Here is a 27,794-nt window from a genome sequence, read left to right as displayed (position 1 = left end):
ACAGAAACAAACAAACAAAAAAAAAACAAACTGTTAGGACAATGCAGACATTCAGTAAGGTGAGCCAAACAAGATAAATAAATTAAAAAAAAAAACAACTTTTCCATACTAACAATAACTAGTTTAAAATAAATGGAAGGAAAAATAGCATCTTAAAGAGTAACAAGCAAGGTGTAAATTTATCCAGAAAGACATAAGACCTCAGTGAAGTAAACTATAAATGGATATAAAACAAGACCTATATAAACAGATGGGAAGTCTTATTAGAGAGCAAAATGAAAATACAATGAGTGTACTTCTAATAAAATCCTCATTGAAAGATACATCTAAAAGAATAAATATATACAGATTTATGAAAAAGTAAAACTGAATAATGAGATTCTTCTTCCTGGTGATTTTTACCAGATAGTAAAACAGGCCACAGAACTGTCATGATAATATTACTACTAGTACTGTTACTAGTAGCTAATGTATATTAAGAGTTTCCTATATTCTAAGTACTATCTAAATACTTTACAGGTAATTTACTCTTTACAATGAGCCTGTACGACTCCCATTTTTATTATCTCCGTTTAGAGATGATGACACTGAAATACTGAGAGGCTGAATACCTTGATTAAGTAATATTGAAGACAGGTTAAGGGTCCATTACAGGGAAAAGTTATTGGTAGATCCTTTTGGGAAAATTCTACATGCTAGAAACATGGCACTGCAAAAGACAGACACGGCTCTTACCATTATGCCCTAATGCAAAAAGACAGACATTGAGCAAAAAAATAAATTCCATTTCAGAGGGTGATAGGATGCTAAAAAGGAAATAAAACTGAGTGACATGAAAGAGACAAACTAGAAGCAGGGCTTCTTTTTATCAGTGTACAAGAGGCCATCTCTTAAAAAAAAAAAAAAACTGGTTAAGTTGAACATTGAGCTAAAGAGTGGGAGGCCATAATGAATTGGAAAAACATTCTGGACAGGCAGATGACAAAATCCATGAGCTGGAACTAGATCAAAATACTCAAGGAACAGAAAGGTCAACATACTGAGAGTAAAAGGAATAAATATTAAGAACCTGGGTATTGGGACCAGCAGTTAGCGTAATAGCTATGTTGCTGAACTCCCATGTAGTCAACCACGGTTCGAGTCCTGGACCCGGTGACTTAAACTCATGCCGGGCGTGTGTGCGTGCGTGCCCAAGATCCCAAGGGGAGAATGGAGGAGAAGGGATTGCAGTGTGGCCATTCCCCCTTGGGGGGTGATTTCTCACTTTCTGTCTCTCTCTCTTTCTGGCGAGCGCACACGCCCTATAGCAAAAAAAATCTCTCCCCACTGCCCAAAGAAAAGAACCTGGGTATTTATTACAGGGGCTCAAGTTGATGCTGTTAAACCCACTTCTAGGACTCAACAGAATTGACAGGACATAGAGGTAAGATTATGTGCAGAAGACCGTCACTGCTAGGTAGTTTGTAAAAGGAAAACAACTAGAGAACTAAATGAGAATCATTTGGGGAATGTCCAATAGAGTACAGTATAACATACCCTACAGAGTTCAAGGGGAGTCAGATAGGTTCCATACACACTGAAAAGATGTCCCAGATATGTTATGTGAAAAAAGCAAGTACACTAATTCATATGACATAATTCCATTTTTAAAAGTGAGACTCATGAACAATGATATCAGTAATTTTAATCCCTAAGTCTGGTCCCAAATAAATTCCACTTTGCTTCTTCCTCCTTGAAGCAAATATTCTCTTGCATACTATCATCCTATCTCTTTTCTAATTCCTTCCCAGTCAGCCTTTCAGCTCCCTGAACTCACTGGTTATTTCTTTTCCTAGGAACATGAGCAGCATCAAAGAGACTTTAAGAGCACAGAGAAGGACATTACTTCATAATTTAAAACATAATAGACTCTGAGTAACTTTGGAATGACTGAATCAGCTCTAATGGTTTTAGAGTAGTCAAATAGGGTCATAAACTTTATTTAAAAATCAGAAGTCATATTATGATGAGCAATTAAAGATATCTAAAGATTCAGTTAGCCATTACACTAGCAAAGGTGTAAATGATGAGTTGTTCTTACCTCTACTTTTGTTCGATAGAGAACAAGTCGTTTAAGGCTGCATAATTTGGCAATGTGGTTGAAAGCTTGAGGCGGTAGTTTATCGCAGGATGAGAGATTTAAGTCCTGAAGATTTGGACACATTTCAGAAATAACCTCCAAGCAAATTTCATTAAGGAAGTGGCTGCAAGATAATTCAAGGCGTAATAATTCAGATCCACAAACCTTCAGAAACCTGCAAAAACAATATTCCATGTGAATATTATGAAACTAAAAAGTTTTTAAAAGTTTATTTTTTTTTTATTGCATGAGGGTGGAAGAGTGAGAGAGTGAGACAGAGAGTTAAGTACCCTTAACAAGGTACTTGCCATGCAGTGATCCACCACCAGCTCTTCAGTCAATAAGGATCATGGGACTGTCCATGGGCATAACCTGATATGGTCAGGTGGATCCAGGATCTAACCCTGGGCCTACCACATGGCTTCTAGTATTATGGCCACCACAGCTGACCCAAACTAAAAGATATTTTTGCAAAACTCTGGAATTAAATATTCTCTAAGTAGACATGCTTAGAAGAATGGATTTCTACTAGTGAAAATGTACAACTTACTTCACTTAAATTCTCATTCACTACATAGTGCAGTATGTATGGTTAAACTAAAATAAATCAACCTGAGAAGATGAAATGGACTCATATCATGCAAAATGTCTGTGAGAGTCACCTAGAGGCATGGTGGTTGAGGAGGCTGGATCCCACATGGCTGACTGCAGTCGAGTCTCAGATCCAGCAGCCTAAAAAAACACTGGGTACATGTGCCCAAAATGTTAAAAGGAGAAATGAAGAAGGAATTGTGACATGACTATCTGCCACAGGGTGTACTTTCTCACTGTTCTTTTTATCTCTCCATCTCTGTCTCTCTCTGGTGTGTGTATGTGCTTTCTAGCAATTTTTTTAAAGAATCAGCTAATGCTAAGTAGAAAATTTTAAAAGAAGAGGGTATATTTCTCCTACTTACCTATAATTTACATCTGAGTTGGTAAAGCCAAAAAAAGCAACAAAATTCTACACTCTTGGAAGATATTTCCCTCTTAATAGTACTTGTTCAATACTAGATAGTATAAATGCTGCATACAAGTGACAGCATTAATTAAATGACCTGAAATATCAGACTGGCCTCCTCTCAACTCAGAAATTTTCAGGTTGGTTTAACTACACTGTTGTGACATGTTCTTTGAAGCTGTTATTATTTAGCAGCTTGGCTGCTTGATGTTCAAATTATTACAAAATATTTCATTGTAGTTTCACATAAAATATATCAAAACAATTCAAGGTGAAGAACACAAAATGCTTTCTCAGAGTAGGAACCACAGTGTTTTAGTAAGAAACAGTCCTACCCATAAACATCACCTGAAAACAATCTGAAAGTAAACATGCATCTAGAAGTAGCTGAATTCATGGGGCTTTATAAACTAAGCCAAGTGAGTCCTTAAATGCTAAGCGAATTATCCTCCACAGGTCTCTGCACAAAATCTTGCCTTCAGTGTCACATCAGCAATACACTGTTAGTTAATTTATGCTACACCTTTGTCCTTAAATGACTTAATGAACTTATAAATAAAGAAATAAAATGGACTAAATCAGATCACTTGTGTAAATGAAGTAACACTGGATTCGAAGTTAAAAATGGATTTTTTGTTCTGTTCTACTACTTCTTAGCAGTGACCTGGGAAAAGGCATTTATACAAATTCCAGTATTTCCTCAGCTTTACCAGGCAGACTTAAAGTAAGTAACAGCATTCTCCACACCGCCTTGTGCTTTTGAACATCCAATCATATGTGAAAGTAGTTTATAAAGGTCAAAATATAAACATCAAAATCTAAGTTAAATGTTGGCCAACTCATACTTAAACAGCAACAAAAAATTCTGTTGCTACAACTTTATTTTAAATATTGCAAATCATCCAGTAGCCTACACATCTTCCTTACTGCCAAACACATCTTTATTCTTAATCCACTGCTGTCTGTATTCTGCTTTTTCTAAATTTACTTTTTTTTTTTTTTAAATCCTAAACTCAATAGCCCCTTGTAATGACTTGTTTTATATGGTTTGTGGCACTTCATACAACTGCCCACTCCCTCCTTAAACTCTGATATTCTGGCCAGCCACATTGGTGTAGTGGTAACAAAATACTCTGTGGTTCTGAAGAGCAAGCACAATGGGAAGATCTTGAGTTTGCCTCCCTGGGTCTCCCCATACGTGCTGGGTGCATGCATGCATATGTGGCTGTGATCCTGGTTGCCTCAGGCTGAGGGTGGATCTCCACAGGAAGACCCTTTTTTGGGGGCACCTTCTGACTTCACTTTCATGGAAGAAATAAACAAACTTAAAAAAAATAAAGTTCTAATGCTGCCAATGTGAATCTCCTGGTTCTCCTCCAACCCATCCCACTACTGTTTCCTCTGTTAGGTGTACTAACTAAACATCAAGCACCTGCATTCATTCACTCGACACATATTTATGAAGCTTCTACTGTGACCGGCAGAAGTCTAGACACTGGGAAGACTGCAGTGGACAACGAAGATCCTGCTCTCATGCAGTTTACTTACATTTGGTAAGTAAAGAGAGAGGGAGACTGTTTTAAAATAAGTAAAAGAAACAGTATTGGTATGTTAGAGGGTAAAAAGTGCCAAGGAGGAAATAAATGCAGGGAAAAGGAAAAGCAATAGGAAGTGTCAAGGGTGAGAAGAGTGGGCCAGACAGTTCTAGTGAGGAGTTGAGTAGAGACTAAAAGACCTCCTCCAAGAGGGTGAATAGAGCACACAACTAGAGGAAGAGCACTCAGACCAAGGGAAGGGCAAGCGCAATGGCTCTGGGGCAAGGTAACAAGTAGAGTGAAGAACAGACAAGAGGTTGATGCAGGAAGCACGGAATGAGGGGGAGGTGAGAAGCAGATCAGTGAGATGAGGGGCAAATGATATAGTGCATGTTAGTTACTACAAAGACTGGCTTTTATTTTGAGGGAGAAAGGATTCTCAATCACTAGAGGTTTTGAGCTGAGAAGTGATACCTCCTCCTTGTATTTTACTAAGTTCATTCTGGTTCTTATGTGAGAACAGACTGAAGAGGACCAGGCTCAAAAACAGCAGGGCCATCAGAACACTATTCCAACATCCAGAGAAAAAAGGATGGTAGGGACCAGCAGTTAGCATAATGGCTATGTCGCTGGACTCCCATGTAGTCAACTGTGGTTTGCGTCCTAGACCTGGTGGCTTAAAACTCACGCCAGGCATGGGTGCGTGCCCAAGATCCCGAGAGGAGAATGGAGGAGAAGGGATTGCGACATGGCCATCCTCCCTGGGGGGTGATTTCTCGCTTTCTGTCTCTCTGTCTCTCTCTGTCTGGCAAATGCACGCGCCCTATGGCAAAAACCTCTTCAAAAAAAAAAAAAAAAGGATGGTAGACTGGATCCAGACAGTGGCACCAAACATGGTGATAAATGCTAAATCATGATAGGTCTTCTATAATATCTGTGGAATCAAACTTTGGCATCATCTATTTCCCATCTACTATTTTTCTCTTAACCCCAATTCCTTTGCTTACTATATTTTTTAATACTAGGTTTTATAAGCTGCCTCAAATCCTCTAGCAATTGAAATGATCGTTGGTGTACTCAGTACTTAGAACAATATTATGCACACAAAAACATTTGATGATAGTTATTTGAATGAATTTTCTAATTGTGAAAAAAATATTTCAAATTTCCAAATATGAAAATTCACTTTATAAATTTAATTTCCCTTTATTCTTTAACAAGCTAAGTTCTGGTGACATGCTATTTTTACCTTAGACGAATGGCCAGAGAATTCTAGTAAACTCTCTCCAAGAAGTATAAAATAAGTATTTTTACTGTACTGTGAGTATACTCAGTAGTTGTGGGAAGTCCTTCATTATCTATAAGCTAGTAGTCTGGAAATGAATGGAAGATTTTGGAAAATTAAAGAGTATCCTATTTTTATTTAATAATTCTAAGCTTTTAGGCATGTTATTTAAGATCTTCATTATTTGGCAAAGCACTTAGCTCTACATTTCTTTTTCATATTTGATTTATGATGCCTTAACATTCCTTTCATCTTTGCTCTCATTTTTTTTTTTTTTTTTAACTTTTCCCCTCCAGAAAATTTATAGAGATTTGTCAAGCCAGTCACCAGGAAGCGAACTGTTAACAGACATTAGAAAACTTCCCAAACTGATTTAATGAAATGATAGAATCTGAAAACACAATAGAGAAAATGACCATACTTACACTACCTGACTTTCTCTTCCTCAATTCCTATACTGCAGATTTTTACTCTGAGCAGATTATCTGGTCAGTAATCTCATAACCCATCTTCCTAAATTGTAAGTCCTATAGTACCTACCCTTTACTAATAGCTTTACCCAAGAAGCGAGAGCTGCAAACTCAATCAGCTGAGAGAACTCTTATTTCTTTAATGCTCCTCAAGGAAGTTTTGTTTCAACGTGTTAATTACATATATATTTTTGCCTTAGTCAACCATTTATTTATCTCTGCTGTGTTACTGGTCACTTGAAAGGAGAAATACAACTTATTTCCTGCAGCCTATTCATTCTGCATTACAGGGTCTCAAAGTATTTCTTGATATTGAGGGTTTTAGGGAAGACCTAAGTTCAGATAAACAATCCTAAACTAGGTCTCCTGCTATGAGAAAAGGAGTCTCTGGAGAGAGAAATAAATTGCTTATCCTTATGAGGTGAATTAATTTGTTCAGAGTAATACAACTACATAAGAAGTAATTTACTAAATGGTAACTTGCACCCTAAAATAATTAACATCACATGAATGAACGATTTAATCTTAGTTTACTCATCACAAAATAGAAGGGACTAATCCTCACAATGCTACCTGAAGTATGAAAAGTAAGGAGAGAATTAGATATAAATATACATGGCTTCCAATTCCTAATCTTAGGTTTTGTTAGCTGACCCTCACTGAGTTTTATAAAACAGTATATTTAAGATCATTTTAATCCCAAATAACTTGGAAAATTATTTAATATATCTGATCCAAAATAAAGCCATTAAAAAACAAACTTCCTGTGTGCACAGAAGAAACCAATAGTAGAAAGTGGGTAAAGGAACTTCTTAAATTTGTCTGTACTCTCTAGCAGCTGATAACATAAAAGAGACAACTACATAAACCATAAGCAGGTAACTGAATAAACACATGAATGGGCAATGTGTTCTTTATACATAAAACTGTCACTCTCTATCAAAATAGCTAATAAAGTTCCCTTACCTACAAAGTATCCAAGAATTTTTCTTGAAGGATTGAAGGAATAACAAACACAGGGGTTGGAGTAAAAAAATATATATATCGGGACTGGCAGGTGGCATGGTGACTATGGGCACTGGACTCCACATGGCCAACCGTGGTTAGAGTCCTGGACCTCGCAGCTTGTTTTCTTGCTTTCTCTCTCTCTCTCTCCCTGCCCCTCTCTGGTCAAATTGGAATGGATGAATAAATAAATAAAGTTAAATAAAACATTCTTTAAACAAACAAGCAAACACCACACATTATTGAAGTGAGATCAGGGTGACCTGGTAACTACATGAAGAAATAAAGCAGTGAAAAATTAACTTAAGCCTTTTTAAACAGAATGATGCGGTTAAGCTTTAAAACACAAACAGGCAGGGAGGCAGAGGAATGTTCGGGATTTTAGGGAACTGTAATATAAAAGAAAAATTGGAATTATACTAGATCTGATTTTAATGAGTAATGATATGCATGAGTAGTACTCAAAGTTGCAAATGACAAATCTGTAGCTAGAATAGGATTTTAATAACTGATTAAAAGCTTTAAGTTCACTTTATTCCAATTTAACCTATTTCTCTGCTATTCTGAATAATACAAATTCCTTAAAAGTTCGTTAAAATCCAGTTAAATAGTTCTAACTTGTGAGGCGATAAGGTTTTTAGACAACAAAAATAAACAACATGAAACTTTTTCCCCAAGTCTTGCTTGAAAAGCAGCTCATCATCTTTGGCCTCTAGTTTAAAAATGTACTTTTACTTCTTTTAAGTATAAATAAGTCTTCTTCACAGTAATGATCATAAATAGACCATACTTATTCGCTGAGTATTCATTAATAATCAAGCCATGAATATTTATTGTTTATTTTGGGAAAGCTGCCTACAAGCCATAATGACTATCAATTCGGCAGTCAAATCGAGGGGGCCAATAGCAATTGGAGGCAAAAACTCCAGCAAGCTCTTCACCAAACGAGTCTCCCTGTGATTTTAACTTGTTCTTTTCTTAATAGAACTAGTAACTATGTGTAATGGAATGCATCAAGATTTATGGTTTTGCTGGCTGAAATTTTACAGTAAAAGATGGAGGACTTTAATTAATATATGTACTTTTGTGATTAATCAAGCAGGCCCACCACAGTGACTAACCTGCGTAAACTGAAAATGTAAGAGAAATGGCTGGTAAGGAAATAGACTGGAGCTCTCACTTTACAAAAGGACGTCCTTATCCACTACTTGTCTAAAGTTTTCAAAATTGTACTGCTGTTTTCTTCTCAAAACTAATGCTGCTTCTCATGTACCAGAATGAGCTACTTTACATAAAAAAGAGCTTTTAAAAACTGATTTATTATTACTTTACATTTTATTCATTGTTACCATGGTCTTACACAGCCCTTTGCCAAAGAAAGTGGACTTGAACCCTTCACTACCAATGTTTTCCTTAATGTCTAAAATCAGTAGTTGTCACCCTGTTATTTTATTTACAAAAATATATGATATGTAGATTTATCTTTATATCTTTATCCTCTCTGTAGCCTGAAGGCAGGAACTATATTATATAAGGGGGAGTTTTTAGAAAGTTAATAAAAAATGTATATTATGTAAAAATTATGTACAGATTCAAAATCTCATGGACCACAATGCACTTGTAATTTAATTGTATTTTTCCACACTTATTGAAGTCCTCATAAGTCTCATATATCTCTTTACATGGTCAATGACATCCACTATGATGTCTTGCACACAAAGGGTGAAACATAATAAAATTCCTAACAGTGCAAAACACTGGGGAAAGAGCTATGAGGGTAATTAAAACATCATAAAGGTGCTTGCAATGTAAAATAATGCTTTCTGACATCACTTCTATCTGCTCTCAGATTCAGTTAAGCTTGGTTTATGATAGATAGAATGTGCTCTAAATGCTCACAGTCATGATTAGTTTCAATTATTTTTGGTCCTATCATCAGAGAAGAAAATTTGCAGAAGACGGAGCTGTGTTTGGGGCCTGGGTAAGCAGACAGGACTAAGCTGTGTCCCACTGGACAGCAAATGTCTAGTAATGAACCCCTTCCCTTGGCTATTTCTGACAGCAAACAAAACTGCATCTCTGGTTCCAACAAGGGCGGCAGCCATTACTGCTTGCAGTTACTTTTTACTTTGATGCATAAACCATCAATGTTAGCATTCTGAACACACTGGTACTATTTCAAACATTCGTACTTTATCCAAATCTAATGATACTGCAGAGAAGGAAAGGGGTGCTACCTCTCCTTTCTCTCATGGTGATACCCAAATAACAAAACTCAGGTTAACAAGAAAGGCAGAGAGGTGGTGTTAAAATACGAGTTTTAGGTTTCACGGCCTGTTTTAGGGGGAAAGAAGTTGCTTCCTTGGGGAAAGATTTCTAGCTTCTACAACTTGCCAGAGGAGCATATGAGGGTGAGAAACAGGCGGGTAGGAAAAGACAGAGAAAAACTTTGCTTCTGAGGTTTCTTTGAGGCTTTCACTTAGGGTGGGAAAGGGGCTTGTTTTCTGAGTCCCGACAACATCAAATATTTATTTGTAAAACAACAGGAAATGAGACTTCATATACAAATTTTTATTTTTATGATCTGAATCAAGAGGAAACAAGGCTCCATGAACAAAATTCTAATTCATGAGCTACAGTTTACTGTTTTTAAAAAAATAAAGACGTATTCATTAATTTAAAAAAATCATTAAATTCCCAAAAGTTTCTACTCTTTTATTATTTAACTAAATGCAAATGATGGGATTATATGTGACATACAATGAGAATAACCATCATCAAGGTTAAGGGAAAAACACCTGTTTGCATCGTAAGAAAAATTACTATGGCATTACTAAATGAATATGCACTGTGCAAGCTTTCAAATGTTTAACAGGTGACATTTAATAGTAAGGATCTAAATGCTTAAATAGAAAGGAGCTGAAACACCTGGGCAGGTCTGCAAGTGTGGTCGTCTATTTAGCATGCAATTGCATTTTCAACATAATTAGTTTAAATGAGCTTCTAAATTTGGGTGATGTATTGCACATGTAATTAAGATTTAATTAAAAATGTTCTATAATAAATTGTTTTCCATTTCTGACAAATCACATTACAGAGGTAGATTTTGATTTGGAAATAGTTTTTTAAATGTGTTAATCATCTGAGCTGAAAATAAGAGAAAGAAAAAAGGAGCTCTGTTGAAAGTTACTTAGGATTTAAAAAAGCTGAGGTAAAGGGTGTAGTTGCCCTTCATATTATTATAAGTTCAGCTGAAGAGGACAGTAAAAATCACTCATTTATATAAATAGCAGCATTCTGAACATGAAGATACATGAAATGTATTTTTTTTATTTCTCAAAGTACATAGCATATGACTTTAAAACTTTTATTATAAAAACTACAACACAGTAAGTACAGCCTGCTGGTGAAAACACTCCACAAGGCTTTGCACTAACCTGCTAAATCCTGCAACTGAGATGAAGCCCCTATTGCCAGTCCAGGATAAATTTAGCCACTGGACAAGAGTGCATCGAGTCTGTAGAAATTCCAAAGAAGTGTCATTTACTTTTGCCCAGTATGGCTGCAGGTTGAGGTGGATATACTGTAGAGGATCACAGCAATGCTGGTTCAGAAGTTTGCACGTCTGAGCTAATCTACACAGGTCTGGTAGCGTAAGATGATTCAGAATCAGCTGAATGAGCTACATAAAACAGAGAAACAAACATCATCAAGAATCGAGAACAGTACCATTTTCTTAAACACACAATGTGGTCTAGTAAACAAAAAATGGTGTATTTATAGCAACGCTTTCACAAAAAAAAACTTCAACAAAATTATCCAAATGGGAAGAAACCATACATACCAAAGACTGTACTGCATTTCAAAATTAAGAGTAAATTCAGCTCATGTTGACTTCTCATTTTCTTAAAGTGCAAAGGCATATTTTAGTAATTTGTTGAATACAACAATTTTTCATTCAGTATTTACTGAATATCTATTACATGCCAGATACCAGTGATAGAAAAGAAAAAGTTCCCACTCTTTGTGTTTATCCTCTAGTGAGGACTGGCAAGTACAATGATACATTTTAACAGTTTTCAGAGAGAGGCATAGAATGCTACTAGAGCCTAACACAAGACACAGGCCTAACTCCAAAGGGAATGGATTTATGTCAGGGAGGTTGACTCTACAGAGTGGAGAGCAAACTAGGTGAAAAAAGTTCATTGGTGGGATCAGCAGTTAGCGTAATGACTGTGTTGCTGGACTCCCATATAGTCGACCACGGTTCAAGTCTTGGACCCAGTGGCTTAAACTCACGCTGGGCATGTGTGCGTGCGTGCCCAAGATCCCAAGAGGAGAATGGAGGAGAAGGGATTGCGGCATGGCCATCCCCCAGGGGGTGATTTCTTGTTTTCTGTCTCTCTGTCTCTCTCTGTCTTTCTGGCGAGCACCAGCGCCCTATAGCAAAAACCTCTCCAAAAAAAAAAAGTTCATTGGTAAGGATCCGGTTACACATAGCCTCACCAGAGGAGTTTGTGTTTATCTCAAAAGCATTGAGAAAACTTAAAAGGATTTTTTTTTTTAGGTGTATGCTATAGGCCACAAGTGCTCTTTTTCCAGAGAGAGACAGAGAAAGTGAGAAATTTTCCCCCCTCACTCCACCCCCAGGATGTCCACATCACAATCTCTTCTTCTCCATTCTACTCCTATTTATTTTAACTTTTATTTTTATTTCAATTTTTTTATACATTCAATCACATATGTCACTTAGCTTACAAAATGAATATTCCAACATGTATACATTTCTTACCAATCCAGTTGGGAATACTATACACATCATCCTCAACAGATCCATCTCAAACCCATCTGTTTGTCCCACAAATGTCCTGCCCCTCCATTTCTCTCCCCCATGTCCCTTCTCAGTCTCCTCTTCACCCACCCTGTACCCACATTATATCCGGTATTTATAACAATTTCCTATGTTTCTATATTCTCTAGTCATTCAGTTTTGGCCATAGAGTGCCATCAGTTGGTATATATTAAGTGGAGACATACAATGTCTCTCCTTCATAGCCTTACTTGCTTCAGTTAGTAGTAAATCTTCCATATTCATTCTGTCAAAAGCCAGGGTCTTGTTTTTGTTGTTTGTTGTTGTTGTTGTTGTTGTTGTTTTTAATGGCTGAGCAGTATTCCATAGAGCATATGTGCCACACTTTTTCAATCCATTCATCTGTTTGTGGACATTTAGGTTGGTTCCATGTCTTAGCAATTGTGAATAATGCCACAATAAACATCAATGTGCAAGAACTTTTCCAACTAAGGATTCTTCTGTCCTTTGGGTAGATACCAAGGAGTGGGATTGCTGGATGATATGGTAGTTCTATTTGTAGATCTTTGAGGAATCTCCATACTGTTCTCCATAGTGGCTAGACTAATTTACATTCCACCTGCAGTGTAGGAGCCTTCCCCTTTCAACACAGCGCTGCCAGAACTTACTTTTTTTTTTTTTTTTTTAAATCTTAGTCATTCTGACTGGGGTTAGGTGGTATCTCATTGTGGTTTTGATCTGCATCTCCCTTACAATGAGGGATGTTGAGCATTTTTTCATATGCCTTTTGGTTATTCATATGTCATCCCTAGAGAGTGGTTTTTTCAACTCTTTCTCCCATCTTTTAATAGGGTTGATCATCTTTTTTTCAGGACAGCTGTTTGAGTTCCCTGTGTATTCTGGTTATCAGTCCCTTATCTGATACAAATTACAAAAATATTTTCCCATTCTGAGGGCTGTTGATTCACACTGATTATTGTGTCCTTTGCTGTGCAGAAACTTCTTACTCTCATGTAATCCCACCTGGCTATTTTGGGGATTACTGACTGTGCTTTGGGGGTTCTTATTTAAGAAGTCTTTGCCTACCCCAATGTCTCTCAGAGTTTCCCCAGTGTTTTCCAGCAGTAATTTTATAGTTTGAGGTCTTAGGTTTAGATCTTTGATCCACTTTTATTTGATTTTTGTCAATGGTGAGAGGTAGGGGTTCAGATTCATCTTTCTGCAGGTGGATATCCAGTTTTTTCAGCACCATTTACTAAAGAGGTTTTCCTTTTCCCACTGGATTGACTAGTACCGTTTGTCAAAAATCAGGTGGCTGTATGTTTGGGAGTTTATTTCTGGGGTTTCTATTCTGTTCTATTGGTCCACCTGTCTGTTTCTGTGCCAATACCATGCTGTTTTGATTATTACAGCTTTGTAGTATATTTTGGGGTGAAGGAGTGAGATGTCACCCACTCCACTCTTCTTGTGCAGGATTACTTTGTCAATACAAGGTCTTTTATGATTCCAGACAAATTGTATGATTGTCTTTTCTAGATCTGGTATTTTGAGCATACACAAACACACACATGCATGCACGCACATTGTGATTTCCCGAGACTCAAAACTACAGAATAACATAGTCAGATTTACATTTTAGAAAGATCATTGCAAGGAATGCTACTGGAGTAGGGAGGAAGAAAAGGGGCTAATGCAGAATTACAACAAAGAAACAAAGGGCCTGCTTAAGGCAGCTGGCAGTGATAACGGAACAGCAACAATTACAGAAAGTGTCATAAAGGTCGGATCTAAAACATTTTTATCCCTAATTAAAACTGGCTCCTTGAAAAAGTTCAAGATAGCTCTTTTTATTAAAGACAAACAATTGGAGAGTTCTAAACTAGTTTTCAAAGAACTACTGTTTAATGGCCTATTCTGATCAAAGATCACTTTTTTAAAAATTAAATACTTGCTAAATGTTAAAATTGTATTTAGAAAAATAGTTCTTTTTAAAAAATTTAATGTAGTGTATTTATCTAACTAAACTTTGTCTTTTGTAATTCCATCTTTAACCTAAATCCTCTTCTTCAATTTATTTAACTATCTGATTTGGTATTAACAACAGGTCAGGATGTCACTGTTTATAGCCAAAATATTATAAAATACAGATTAATAACAATATGATATTTATAATATATTTAAAGAGCATTTACAAAACATGAGCATCAGCTGACAAATACATATAGAAAGGTTTGCGGTCTTTTTGGTATTTATTTTTAACACATACACTTGGTTTTTTACAAAGCAGCGTGTGTGTGTGTGTGTGTGTGTGTGTATTATATAAATGGGGAAACTCAAGGAAATGAAAAATTAGCCCAAAAGCAGACAAAGATTCTCTGCTTGGTCAAAACTATCAGACTTCTGAACCTTTTCCTAGGTACATCTGTGTACTTTCTTGGAAAATTCTGTTTTAGCTAAGAATCCTTGTTAGTTTAGCAAGAAGATCTTTCTATATCCACCTTATTCTCTTTCACGGATGAGACAAATTAATTCATACTACTAATTTCTTATTGACTAGTTTCTGCCTTTTTCTTGTTGCAATTATTATTGCAATATTATTGTGAGTATTCATTATGTATGTATGTACAACTTGGCAAACTTTGCAAATACATCCTTAGGGTAACTTCCATGCATTTAAGTTTTAATAAGCATAAAATTGCCCTGCAGAATGTTTGCATCAATTTATATATCCACAGTGAATAAAAGTACCTATTTGCCTATACTCTAGACAGCACTGGTATCAAAACTTAAAAAAATCTGTCATTCTATAAAAGAATAACGTATGACACTTGTTCCATTTGCAATTATTATTATTATTATTACTATTATTATTTTTAACTACATGAATTTTCTTTGTCAAAGGAGTTGCCAATATTTTCTTCTTTCCTTTTGGCTGTTCCTAGACTCTACTGTGTTCCACTTATGTATCCATTACTACCAACCCAATAGCTCTCTAAGAAAAATAAAGTTTGCTCTAAAATTAGGAATATGAGCTGGAATGCACTGGTTTGGCTCGTTGCATGTAAGAATGAAGACTAGTGCCCCTGTCTCATGCTTTCTTTCATGAATTTTCCTGAGTATTTTCATGTTTGTTTGAAAACTCTTCATTAAAAAACTTTGTTTGCATTTTAATCGAGATGCGATGGAATACGCAGATTATTTTAAGAAAAACTGATACCTTTATTGTGTCTTCCTTCTTAAGGGCATGATTTATTATTATGTTCCTAGAAATCCTAGAGCTATTGATTTATATCTAATAACTATAGTATCTGGCAATTTATTGTCCTTAATAGTTCTTGGTTTATTCTCTTCAGTATTGTAATATATAATTACATTGTCTGCAAAGATAATGGTTTTACAACTTCCTTTCCAAAAATTATTCTTTTTATTTCTTTCTCTTGTCTACCAGCACTGGCTAATAGTTCTAGAACAATGCTAAGTAACATTATCTTGTTCCTTGCTGTACTTCATATATGAGCCACTAGTGTAATTTAGAAACTACTTTTAAAAGTCCAAAGAAATAAATTTTATGTAAAGTTTTCATTTAGGCCCAGCTGCAGTGGCATACACTGCCAGGACACTGTTCTCTTGTAGCACGGGATCACAAGGAAGGCCCAGGTTCGAAACCTAAGAGCAGAGTGCAGTGGTGTGCATCTGCAATTCCAATGACTGGGAGGCTAGGCAGAAGGTTCACAAACTGGGGGCTGGTCTGTACAATACAGCAAGACTGGGCATTTGGCATGTACCCGGTGGTCCCAGTTACTTGAGAAGGTGAGGGAGGAGGATCATGACACAGCCAGACTATGTCTTAATAAACAATCTATACATGTAATCAACTTAAAAATGATTATGGATATATTTTACATATTTTTTCATATTAAGTCTTTGAACTTCTGTGTATATTTCAGACATGCTGTTAACCATATTAAATTATACATTTTTAGTGTTTGAGAATTACATGTTATATTAGCTTTTGGCTTATAATACTTGGTATTAGATAATAAAGTATTTACTTTTTAAAAAAATGAATAAAAATTTGAGTATCTATCCTGTCATTCATGAACAAGTTTTGATCATCTATAGGTGATCATAGGATTTGTCTCCATTTATTTTTTCCTCCTATTCTGGCAGAGATATTGGCACCCACCAGAGACAGAAAGGGAGGGAGATAACACCCCCAATGGAGTGTGGTCACGCCTCAATCCCTTCTCCTTCATTATTCCATTATCTTGGGATTTGGGGCATGCATGCACAGGGGCTCAGAATGTGTTTCAAGCCACTAGGGCCAGGATTTTAACTACAAAAACAGCCAGTCAGCCATGTGCAATCCAGCTCCCTTAACCACTAGGTTACAGGACAAGTCCAGGGTTTTTCTACTATTAACCTACTGCTATAGTATTGTTATATAAATTCTTTAATACAAAAAAATCCTGGATTTCCAGGAATAAATCATAAATAACTTCACTGTAGTATCATTTTTAAATAATTCTACTTGCCATTATTTTATTATTAAGTTTTTGTATAAGTAAAATTGGTCTGTAATTTTCCTCTTGTGTACTATTTTGATGTTACACTGATTTCACAAAACAGTTGAAAACTTTTCTTCTTCTTTATGCTATGAGAGAGTTTAATATAAGAACTAGCTGTTTCTTCTTGTTTTTTTGTTTTTTTTTTCTTTTCTTTTAAGAGAGATTTTGCTATAGGGAGTGCACACTCACTTGCCAGAAAAGCAGAAAGTGAGAAATCACATCCTAGGGGAACGGCCACACAGCAATTCCTTCTTCTCCCTTCTCCTCTCAGGATCTTGGGCATACACGCACACGTGACCTATGTGAGTTTTAATTCACTGGATCCGGGACTCGAACTGCGGTCAACTATGTGGGAGTCTAGTGACATAACCATTACAACATCTGCTGGTCTCATCCTTTTTTTAAGGGAGTTTGTTTTGTTTTGTTTTGCTTTGTTTTGCTATGGGGTGTGTGCACTCACCAGAGATACAAAGAGACAGAAAGAGTGAAAGTGAGCAATCACTCCCCAGGGGGATGGTCACCCAGAAATCCCTTCACCTCTATTCTGTTGGGATTCTGGGTGCACACACACACACACACACACACACACACACACCTGGTGTGAGTTTCAAGCCACTGGGTCCAGGACCCAAACCATGGTCGGCCATGTGGGAGTTCAGCACTGTAATCACTACACCCCTGCTGGCCCCATTTACTCCTTCCAAATATCTGGAATATCTCTCCTATCTCACCTTCTTTTAAAACATTACAATGTCAAAGGTTTCCACAGTCCTTACCTTAATTACTACAGTATCTTCCTAACTAGTATCCTTGCCTTCCAACCTCACTTCCTGTTAATCTATTCATTTAATACCAGAGTAATCTAACACAGAAATCTCATTTTGTTATTCTCCTTTGTAAAATTTAAAAAAAAAAAAGTGAGACCAGAAGATGGCATAACGGTTATATCACTGGACTCCCCTGTGGTCTGCCATGGTTCGTGTCCCAGACTCAGCAGCTTAAAACTCACACCAGGTGTGTGTGCGTGCATGCCCAAGATCCTGAGAGGAAAGTGGAGAAGGGATTGTAGCATGGCATCCCTCCTGGGGAGGGGGTGACTTCTCACTTTCTTTGTTTGTCTGTCTCTCCAGTGGGTACACGAAACCTACAGTAAAAAAATGTCTCTGTAAGAAAATAAGTAAATAAAACAAACTAAAATAAACCTTCAACATTTCCCACCAGGTTCCCTTATTCTATGATACATGTGAAAGACAAAATTTGCATAAGGCTAAAACACCTGGACAATTATTTGAACTACAGGCCAAAGCATATTAAAAAATGCCTGCATGTTATGGATAATTTCTGGAATATTAGTTTTTATTCATCATCTTTCTCTCCCTCTCGAAAAGAACATATAAAGAACACAAGATAGAGACCCAGCAGACAGTGTAGTGGTTAAAGTGCTGGACTCCCACACAGCTGACTGTGGTTTGAGTCCTGGCCCTGGCAGCTTGAAACTCATGCCAGGCACATGTGTGTACATGCCTAAAATCCCTAGAGGAGATTGGAGGAGAAGGGATTACACATGGTACACCCCAGGGGATAACTTTTCACTTTCTCTCTCTCTGTCTGTCTAGTGAGTATATGTGCCCTATGGCAAAAATCTCTCTCAAAAGAAAAAAAAAAAAGGAAAAAGAACACAAGACAGTGAGTATAAAATTATTAAAGATGTAATCTTGAAGCTGCTCTAACTTTTAACGAAGGTAATTTACTAAGTTAAAGTAGCTGTGATTCCCCTAACTAATTTTTCTGCCCTCTGGAGAAGTACAGTTCCTTGAAGCCCACTGGCTAAAGGGATAAAAGGGAAACCTGTTCATAAAACCCAAACAGTTCTCTAGAACGTACCAGCGTAAGCCATGCACCGCCAGGACTGGGGTGTACCAGTCACTGTCAGTGTGAACGGCATTGTACACTGAAGCAGTCTCCATCCAATTTTGTTTCTTGCAGCTTCCCCAATCAAACCCTATGTTTCAGCCATATTGAATACTAGGGTCTCAAAACAAGTCTCATAGTTTCACTTTTTATCTTTTACATTTTCATCCGGCTACATGAAGTTCCCGTCTCATGCATGTAAATGTTATGTAGTAAGCATTTTATCAGGTATGGATAAAATTCACTAAAATGTTTAAAACATATTTGCTGAATTTAAATTTCTATTTTTGGAAAAAATATGAGACACAAAGAAGTGATTCACTCTCCTCTACAAGAACTGTGCTATGCAGCTCTGAGGGACACTTCTGAGAGGCCCAAGGAACCAAACTGTCAATATTTGATGCTCCTGTTTTTCCCAGCAACTCCTCTGTCTTTCCTCCCTCCTCCCATCAAGGGCCAGGCAGTTTTGTCCAATCAAGGAAGCTCCTTTAGTAACAGAAGACTTTGCTTAGCAGGCCTGAGTGGGGTCCTGGTCCCATGGCTTCCCAATGAATTATCTTGAACCCTTAAATTCATCTTTATGTGGCAACTTTAGCCACTTCCCAGGATGTATCATTGCATTTAACTGTGAACTGTGTGGCATTATTGTTAGTACTACTGATAGGCATTCGAGAGGCTGGCCTTATCATCCCATACAAGTTAAGCTACTTATGTTATTAAAATGAAATCTGAAATACCCACCAATTTGGAAGGGAGATATATAGGTTGGTTAAAATTTGAGTCCATATGTTTTTTTCTTAAGACAAAAATTAATTATATTATTTTAAACAACATAGAGCCATTTTCAGCCAAACAGAGAACTGTCTGACAGAACTGCTTGAATCTACTTCCATTCACAGGCGATATTTGTAAACAGCTGGGGAGAGATGCTGACGTCACATAGCTGGGGACGTCAGCATCTCCCCTTCTCACATTGGCATTTGATGCTCGGAAGCCAGGAATCCTAATATGAGCAGAAAGCTCCTGTAGAGAACTAAAAATAAGACTTCAAACTAGATACAAAAAAAGTATTTCCAGGTACTCTGTACCTCCCTAGACCAAAAATTATCATTAGAATAATACAGAAGAGAGCTAATACAGGAGAATCAATGACACTTAGAGAAACCATAGACTGCTAAATGGAGCAAACATCTCACAATCATCTTTTTAAATTTTTTTCCAGTTTTTGTTATAGGATACATGTGCTCACCAGAGAAAGAGAGAGAAAAAGTTAGGCTTTAACCTTCATGCCACCTGCTGGTCTCACAATCTTAATAATCTTATTTTAATAGCAAAGCATCTTCAGCATAACTAGTATAAAGTTAAGCACATACTGCCCATACAATTAAAGTGGAATGCAATTTACTACTGGTTTATGTATTGGTTACTGTCAGTGATATAACATACACTTAATAGTTTATATAGACTAATCCAAAACAAAAGCAGTTATATTAGTTAATATTTGCCTAGTTTTTCCAGAATCAAAATACATTAATATTTGTCTAGTTTTTCCAAAATTGAAAAATACCACATAACTGATTTTGTACACTTTATCAATGTTTCTATTTCTTGGTTATCTAGCAAAGTGAAAAATAACACCTAAATGTTTAAAATCTAGTGTTCTGCCCAATATAGCTACAGAGTATTTTTTGCTTACCTCATATGGTAGTTTATCAAAATATCCATTATTTGGCCCTTCTCTGAGGGCAACACTGCTAACCCTTTTGTTAAGATCATCCATTCCACAACCATCCTTTCCTTCATAGTCATCTTCTTCTAGATCATTCATGTCAATAAGTGAAGTCTTGAGAGAAAGTACTGGCTTGTCCTTCACACCATGTAGCACAACTGCATCTAATTCAGTGTAATAATCCAGAAGAGAACTATTTACTTCCAGTCGTATAAGATTTGTAGGAAAATTTATCTGCTTAATACAAGGTTTAAACTGGCGAGCCTGGGAAGCATTCACCTTCGTAGGTCTCTCTGACCAAAGAATCTCCCATCTGCCAAAGAAAGAAACTTCCCTATAATATAGTTTAGAATGAGATCTACTGGTACCTTAAGTCATGGCTCTATATCCAATGTATTACATACCATACCTAATACATTCACATTAGCGTGAAACAAGGCCATCAAATAAGGTGAACAGAATCAAACACAAGAATTGGTTACTGGATACGAACTTTTTAAAGATAAAATGCCATAAATATTATTACTTAAATAGTTTTTTTATGAGTATCAAAAAAGTCTCCCCCATCCCTTTATATTTCTGCAGCTTTCACATTGGTCAGTTGAAAAACAAATGTGTATTTAGAGGTAGCTGAAGAATTATATATAATTTTATAGAATACATAAATCCAAAGCAAGAATAAAGCACATGGGATAAAGCTCTCCTGTGAACACACCCTAAATCAACTGCAGAAACTAAATTGATATCTTACCTTACAAAGGTCTCATTCTCCAGCTTTTCCATTTTTGAAACTAGCACCATACAAACACAAATCCATGTTATTTTAAATTTTCTATTTATTCTATACTGTCATTAACTTTCATCAAATTTTTCAAAAAATTGTCTCATGTATATATGCCCTTCTCCTATATTTTCGTTTTGGTCATATTTTTTTTTCCTTTTTTTAAGAGAGATTTTTGCTATAGGGCATGTGTGCTTGCCAGAAAGACAGAGAGAGAAAGCAAGAAACCAGCTTCTGGGGAATGACCACACTCCAATCCCTTCTCTCCCATTCTCTTGGAACTTTGGCACACATGCACACGGTAGCTCCAATCCCTTCTCCCCCATTCTCCTCTTGGGATTTTTGCACACATGCACACGTACCCAGCGTGAGTGTCAAGCCACCAGGTCCAAGACTTGAACCGTGGTCAGCTATGTGAGAGTTCAGCACCTTAACTACCATGCTATCTACTAGCCCCCATTTTGGTTATCTTTTGGTCACCCTTGTATGCCCAGACCCTAGCAAGTATTAATATAAAACATATAACAAGTAAACAGCATTCTTCCTATCCTGCCAAATGAATTCCTGCTTCTCAGCCAGATTAATCATTACTTTCCATACAATAAACTTCTTTCCACCTTTGTGTTTTTACTCACATTGTCCTACCCCAATGAAATGCTCAACCTACCATTATCTACCCATCTAGTCTTCAAGACTAAACTCACCTCTATATAAATCCTATAAAACTAATTATCAAAATTATTTAAAGATTCTTCATATTATGACAAGAATCATCAAATATCTTATTAAAGTCATAATTATTTCTTTAAATTGTTTCCTATGTAGCAGACACATTTAGAATCATAGATTAAAAATACTTCAGTAAATATCTTTCCCTCTATTTCTAATTATTTACTATGGTTAGCAGAATTTTTAAAAAAGATTTCATGTCAAAGAATAAGAATATTTTGGGAACCAGCAATTAGTGTAATGGCTATATCGCTGGATTCCCACGTAGTCGACCGTGGTTCGTGTCTCGAACCCAGTGGCTTAAATCTCACGCCGGGTGCGTGTGCGTGCGTGCCCAAGATCCTGAGAGGAGAATGGAGGAGAAGGGATTGCAGCGTGACCACCCACCCCGGGGAGTGATTTCTCGCTTTCTGACTCTATGTCTCTCCCTGTCTGACTGGCGAGCGCACATGCCCTATAGCGAAAAAAAAAAAAAAAAAGAATATTTTTAACTCTCTCTATGCACACTATAAACTGCTTTTTGAAAAGCTTATGAAAATGGTATATAATAATAACCCACTGAGAGGGCCAGCAGATGGCACGGTGGTTGAGTCGCTGGACTCCCACATGGCTGACCATGGTTCAAATCCCAGACCTGGCAGCTTGCTTTCTCACTTTCTCTCTCTCTCACAGATACATGCCCTGTAGCAAATTGAAAAATAATGATAATGATAAATAAAATTAAATAAATAATTCTTAAAAAAAGCATCAGTCTATTTTTAAAAATAATCTCTAATTTCTTTTTTTTTTTAAGAGAGATTTTTTTTTCTATGAGGCGCGTGTGCTCATCAGAGAGACAGAAAATGAGAATTCACCCCCTGGGGGGATGGCTACGTCACAATTCCTTCTCCTCCATTCTCTCTTGGGATTTGGGCATGCATGCACATACACCCAGTGCAAATTTTAAACTACCAGGTCCAGGACTCAAACCAGTGGACTATGTGGGAGTCCAGTAGCATAAACATTATGCCATCTGCTGGTCCCAATAATCTCTCACTTCAAAGCATGCCATATTTTCTTATAATGCCATTTATAGTTCACTGATTACTAATGTAATACTTCAAATGTTTTTATATATTTATCAATCAGGTGAGGTCCCTTCCCCAAAAAATTGTTGGTTCATTTCCTTGAACCAATGTCCCACTGAGATCTAAGTAAAAACTGGTTATTTTACTGCAAGCCATATAGAAAACTGAAATAGATGAAATGAGTATAAAATTCAAGGGGTAAATCTAAGCCCAAACTGAGGAAGCTCAATATATATAGATACCCGGATGGTCATCAGGCCAGAAAGTGCACATAACCCCCATCTTGGAAGAACGGAAAAGGAAGAATGGTAATTTAAGTATCTTAAATACAGAGTGCCATGTGTGCAAAGGGATTCAACCTAGAATCCGTTTCAGCCTATGCTCCAGTCTACCCTGGAAGCACTCAATTCTGTGACAGTTACCAACAACATCCTCTTTGTGAGCTCACTTAATGCTCTTTTTTTGTTGACTCTATTGGTTGCCTAATCTGTGTTCTGTGCTCAGAAAAATACAAAACAAACCACTTTCTCTGACTGTTAACCTGCCATTACACCACCACTGAGACATTCTCTCTAGGCAATGAGAAAGCAGCAGGTAAACAAGAGGAAGAGAGAAGTTCCATTAATGGAAACCAGAAAAAGCACATTTTCTAACTTGCATTCAGGTTTGAAACAAGGCACATGGTTGCAAAAAGCTTCCCTATAACCAAAATTTCTTCTGGTTAGCAAGCATATCTAGAAGCTAGCACAAAGAAAGTTCTCTTGTCAATCCTGTTCAGTTGGACTAGCTGAAAGTGAAGGGATAGTATAGGAAAAAATCGGAATTAAAAATAAACAAGTATTCTGACACATCTATAGATGTGTATAGACAAGTATAGACACATCTATAAAGTTTATATTTTATCATATTTGAGATCCCAGGAGGAGAGTGGAGGCTCTGGGATTTCAATGCAGGCCATCCTCCCTAGAGGTGAAGTCTCACTTTCCCTCTCACTGTCTCTCCAGAGAGCACAGATGCCCTATGGCAAAAATCTCAAAAAAAAAAAAAAAAAAAAACATACAAGCAAGCAGTATGTCATGCTGGTAGTGTCTCATCCCTGCCCACTCCCCCCCACCCTCCGCTCCCTCTGCACCCTCACTGGCAACTGAGGTCCTATCATTTAACAGGTACCTAGGAACTGCTCTCAGACTAGAAAAATCTCATAAAGGCACAGAATTTTGTCTATTTGTTCACTGTTTACTAATGTATCCCAGCACATAGAACAAAGGTAAACACTACAATATTTAATGAGTATCTGAATTAGTAAAGTGATACCAAGATCTGAAAGCTGGTAAGATCAAGTAACAAGTAATGGAAAAACAGGCAAATAAAATGATCAGAGAGTTTAAGCAAAGATAAAGATATTCAACTTCAGAGATAATAAAAGAATTTTAATAATTTTAACATGAAATAACATCTTCATCTATTAAATTGCAAAAATATTGCAATTTACTAACATACTCTTGTGAGCAAGGTTCTGGCAAAAACACATATGCACATACATTGCTAGTAGGAATATAAATAGGTATAGCCCCTTTGGAGGGAAATTTGCAGTACTATATATATCAAAATTACAAATGCAGGCTGGCCCTGTAGCACAGTGGTCAAGTGCTATGCATAGGAAGCTGGATTCCACATGGCCAACCATGATCCAAGTCCCAACATACATGTCCAAAATTCTGATGGGATAGAGAAATAGAGGAAAAGAGCTGTGGTGTGACCATATTCCATTTGGGTGGGGTGCTTCCTTTCTCTACCCACAACTTAAAAAATGAATATACCCTTTGTCTACTAACCCTTATAGAAAAATTATCCCACAGATACATTTGCACATAGGTGAAATGACATGATAAGGTTATTCCCTGCATTGATGTTTATATTAGAAAAGGTAAAACAACCATGTTTTCTTCAATGAAGGAATGGTTAATAAGTTGTAAACACTATGCATTACATGCAACTGTAGGAAAAAATAAGGAAACTTTTTTTTTTTAACTGCAAGACTGCTTGTGCACTTGCCAGAGAGAGACAGAGCGATGGAGATGGGGAGGAGAGAGAAGGAGAAAGCATCCCTTGGGAATCTGTCTTCTTATTTTCATGAAAAGATCCAACATAAACCACTAAGTGAAACACCCAAGGTGCAGAGTAATGGAAATAGTACACTTATTTTTATGTATAAAGAAAATTTAAAAATATATTTTTATTTGCTTGTGTCTGTACCATAAAACTCCAGAAAGACACAAAGAAAGCCAATAAAGTGGTTTCTTTGGGGGAGAGATGGATCCTAGGCACATAGAAAACAGGGTATGAGCAAGACTACATCATGTACCTCATAGATTACTGACCTATGTTATTATCTGGTCAAATAATTATATTTTTAAAAATCCAGAGGTTGACCTACAAAAACAAGGAAATGAGAGGAGCTGCTATGCAAGTTAATGATGCAAATAGGCTAGTAGGGAGAATACATGAATTACTTAAAGCTATTCAATACATATATTTTTAAATAAATGTTTGTTATAAAACATCTACCTTACAGTAAAGCTAATCCCTAAATATCACTCCATAGGCCTATTTTGAGTTGTTGAAAATATTTAAAATAGAATGCCTATTTAAAAAATACTTTAGAAGTCACATTTCCTACTGATTTCTCAGATTGTCCCATGTCTGTATAAGTTCACACTGTACTTTTCACTTATGGTAAATTCTGTGCCATGCAAATATCACAATCTACGCATATTATAGTGGAGCTGATACAGGTACAAAGTATACATTAATCTTCATATGTGTGAACTCTCCCATCAGAAAACTAAAGAAAATGCTCAAAATCAAACTTGTTTAAATTATTTAAGAGAATGCTCCCAATAAAACAAGACTTCTAATAGTAAAACATCCAAAACCTTTCCGCCATATAACTTAGGTTATTAAAACAGGAATCTTACCTTACTTCTGCTGGTGGACTTGGGGAATAGGGGTTTGCAGAACAAGCTAGAATTCTAATGACTGCTCCAGGATGGTAAGTTTCCAGGACATGAACAGCTGTAGGATATACCTGTTGTTCAAAAGTAAGTTCCACATAGTCTTGGCTCTGGAAATTAGGTGGTGTCCTCTTGAATGGCAAGGACGCACTAGGACACTGATCCCACCATGTTCCATAAGTTCGAAACACAGCTGTCTGAGTGAAGTCACCAGAACTTGGGAATACATTTGGTACACCTGCCAAATTCCACATGGTATATGACATACTATTTTCACTTCCGTAATGGGAACTGAAATCCACTACTTCTTTGGCATATTGGACCACCTCTGCATTGAGAGGGGAAGTCCGGCTGTTTGATTCTATAGTTCTATGGCTGTTCATCATTTCTCCTCTTGTAGCTGTCCTGGCTCGGCGCCGAAGGCACATATAATAAAACATAGTCAAAACTGTTAACATGGGAAAGACTGGTGACATCTAGATGTGAATTATGATGCTTCAAAAGGTCAGGTGTCCTCAGTAAGATGCATGAACTCTTTGAAGGATGTTCTAAAAAATGAATGGCTTGGTGAAGTAAAATAATTTAAACAAGCAGAAAAAAAGGCATGGATAAGGTTAACAAACAGGCTTTACCTCCAATGTAATCTCCCAGAAGGAAGCTCAGAAAAAACAAGTTTTCAACTGTAAATGTGACTCTCTGATATAAATAATTTATCTGTTTTTAAGAAACCTAAATATTGTTGGGGCCAGCAGGTGGCATGGTAGTTAAGGGTGCTGGACTCTCACATGGCTGACCACAGTTCAAATCCCAGAATTGGTGGCTTGCTTTCTCCCTTTCCCTCTCTCTCTCTCTCTCTTACTCTGTCCCTCTCTGATCAAAATTTAAAAAAATTAAACAAATAAAGTTAAATAAAATTATTTTTAAAAAAAGATTCCTAAATATTGTTAATGTATACAGCTTTATGCTATATGGGAAGCAAAACTAATATTATGAGGCAATGGAAGATGTATGATCCAAAAAGCTCTATTTTATACAAAATTATTACCGTCACTCAAGAAACACCAAGTCCTTAAACTTTTGAAGTTAAAATTATTTAAAATTCATGGTGAACCACTAAAATACTGTTGTAAATCCAAAAGAAACTTAGGCTTTGCCATAATTTCACATCTTAATAAATGATCCCCTACTGTTAAATTATTACTCTCTTCCAAACAGATTAAGTACAAATTTAACATTACAGAATATAGTCTTTTTTTAGGGCTGACAGTTAATCCAGATCAACTAAATTAACTACCTTACACACCACAGATCACCAGTGTCTAATGTATAACTCTTTGTGTTATTTGTTAGGGCCTTCAATGGCTGGCTGGCATCTGGTTTGTTGCCAGCTACTCTTAAAAATCACTCACCCCAGACAGAATGGTCACAGGATGCACAAGGGACATGTAAAAGTTGGCATTTATCCATGTAGCTTGAAATTTCCATGCCAATTTCCGGTACAAATGATAAAGGGTAACATTCTTTTACCTATAAGACAAAAGTGTTGAAAAATATTTTTATTTCCAACGCAGAAAGTTAAAAATCCCAAAATTATTGTCATAAATAAAAAGCCACTTGTTAGAAAAAGAACTTTCAAACAGGTCACCTTTTCCTAAATTTTGTGGAGAAATGTGAATAATTAAGATACTTTAAAATTTTTATAACAGAAAAAATTAATATAATAAAGAACCTTATCTATATAAGAAGCTACCAATCCACAACTGCTACTTCT

The 27,794-nt window shown here is 36.6% G+C and overlaps 1 protein-coding gene across 2 annotated transcripts in view; it reads right to left on the bottom strand.

Annotated features, from left to right (window-relative positions):
* Positions 1 to 27,551, bottom strand: part of FBXL4 (F-box and leucine rich repeat protein 4) — a 56,288-nt gene extending 28,737 nt beyond the window's left edge. The window contains exons 1-5 of one of the 2 annotated variants that reach the window (XM_027769254.1): positions 27,433 to 27,551; positions 25,988 to 26,571; positions 20,400 to 20,745; positions 10,852 to 11,096; positions 2,081 to 2,294 (exon numbers count right to left, since the gene is read on the bottom strand). In XM_027769254.1, coding sequence (XP_027625055.1) covers positions 2,081 to 2,294; positions 10,852 to 11,096; positions 20,400 to 20,745; positions 25,988 to 26,499 — 1,317 coding nt within the window. In that variant the 5' untranslated portion in view covers positions 26,500 to 26,571; positions 27,433 to 27,551. The remainder of the gene's footprint in view (positions 1 to 2,080; positions 2,295 to 10,851; positions 11,097 to 20,399; positions 20,746 to 25,987; positions 26,572 to 27,432) is intronic. The other variant, XM_027769255.1, reaches the window with a different exon arrangement.
* Between the last annotated feature and the right edge of the window lie 243 nt (positions 27,552 to 27,794).

The sequence above is a fragment of the Tupaia chinensis genome, unplaced genomic scaffold, assembly GCF_000334495.1.
Source record: "Tupaia chinensis unplaced genomic scaffold, TupChi_1.0 Scaffold149168_1, whole genome shotgun sequence".
Lineage (NCBI taxonomy): Eukaryota > Metazoa > Chordata > Mammalia > Scandentia > Tupaiidae > Tupaia > Tupaia belangeri.
This window is presented reverse-complemented; position numbering and strand designations above follow the sequence as displayed.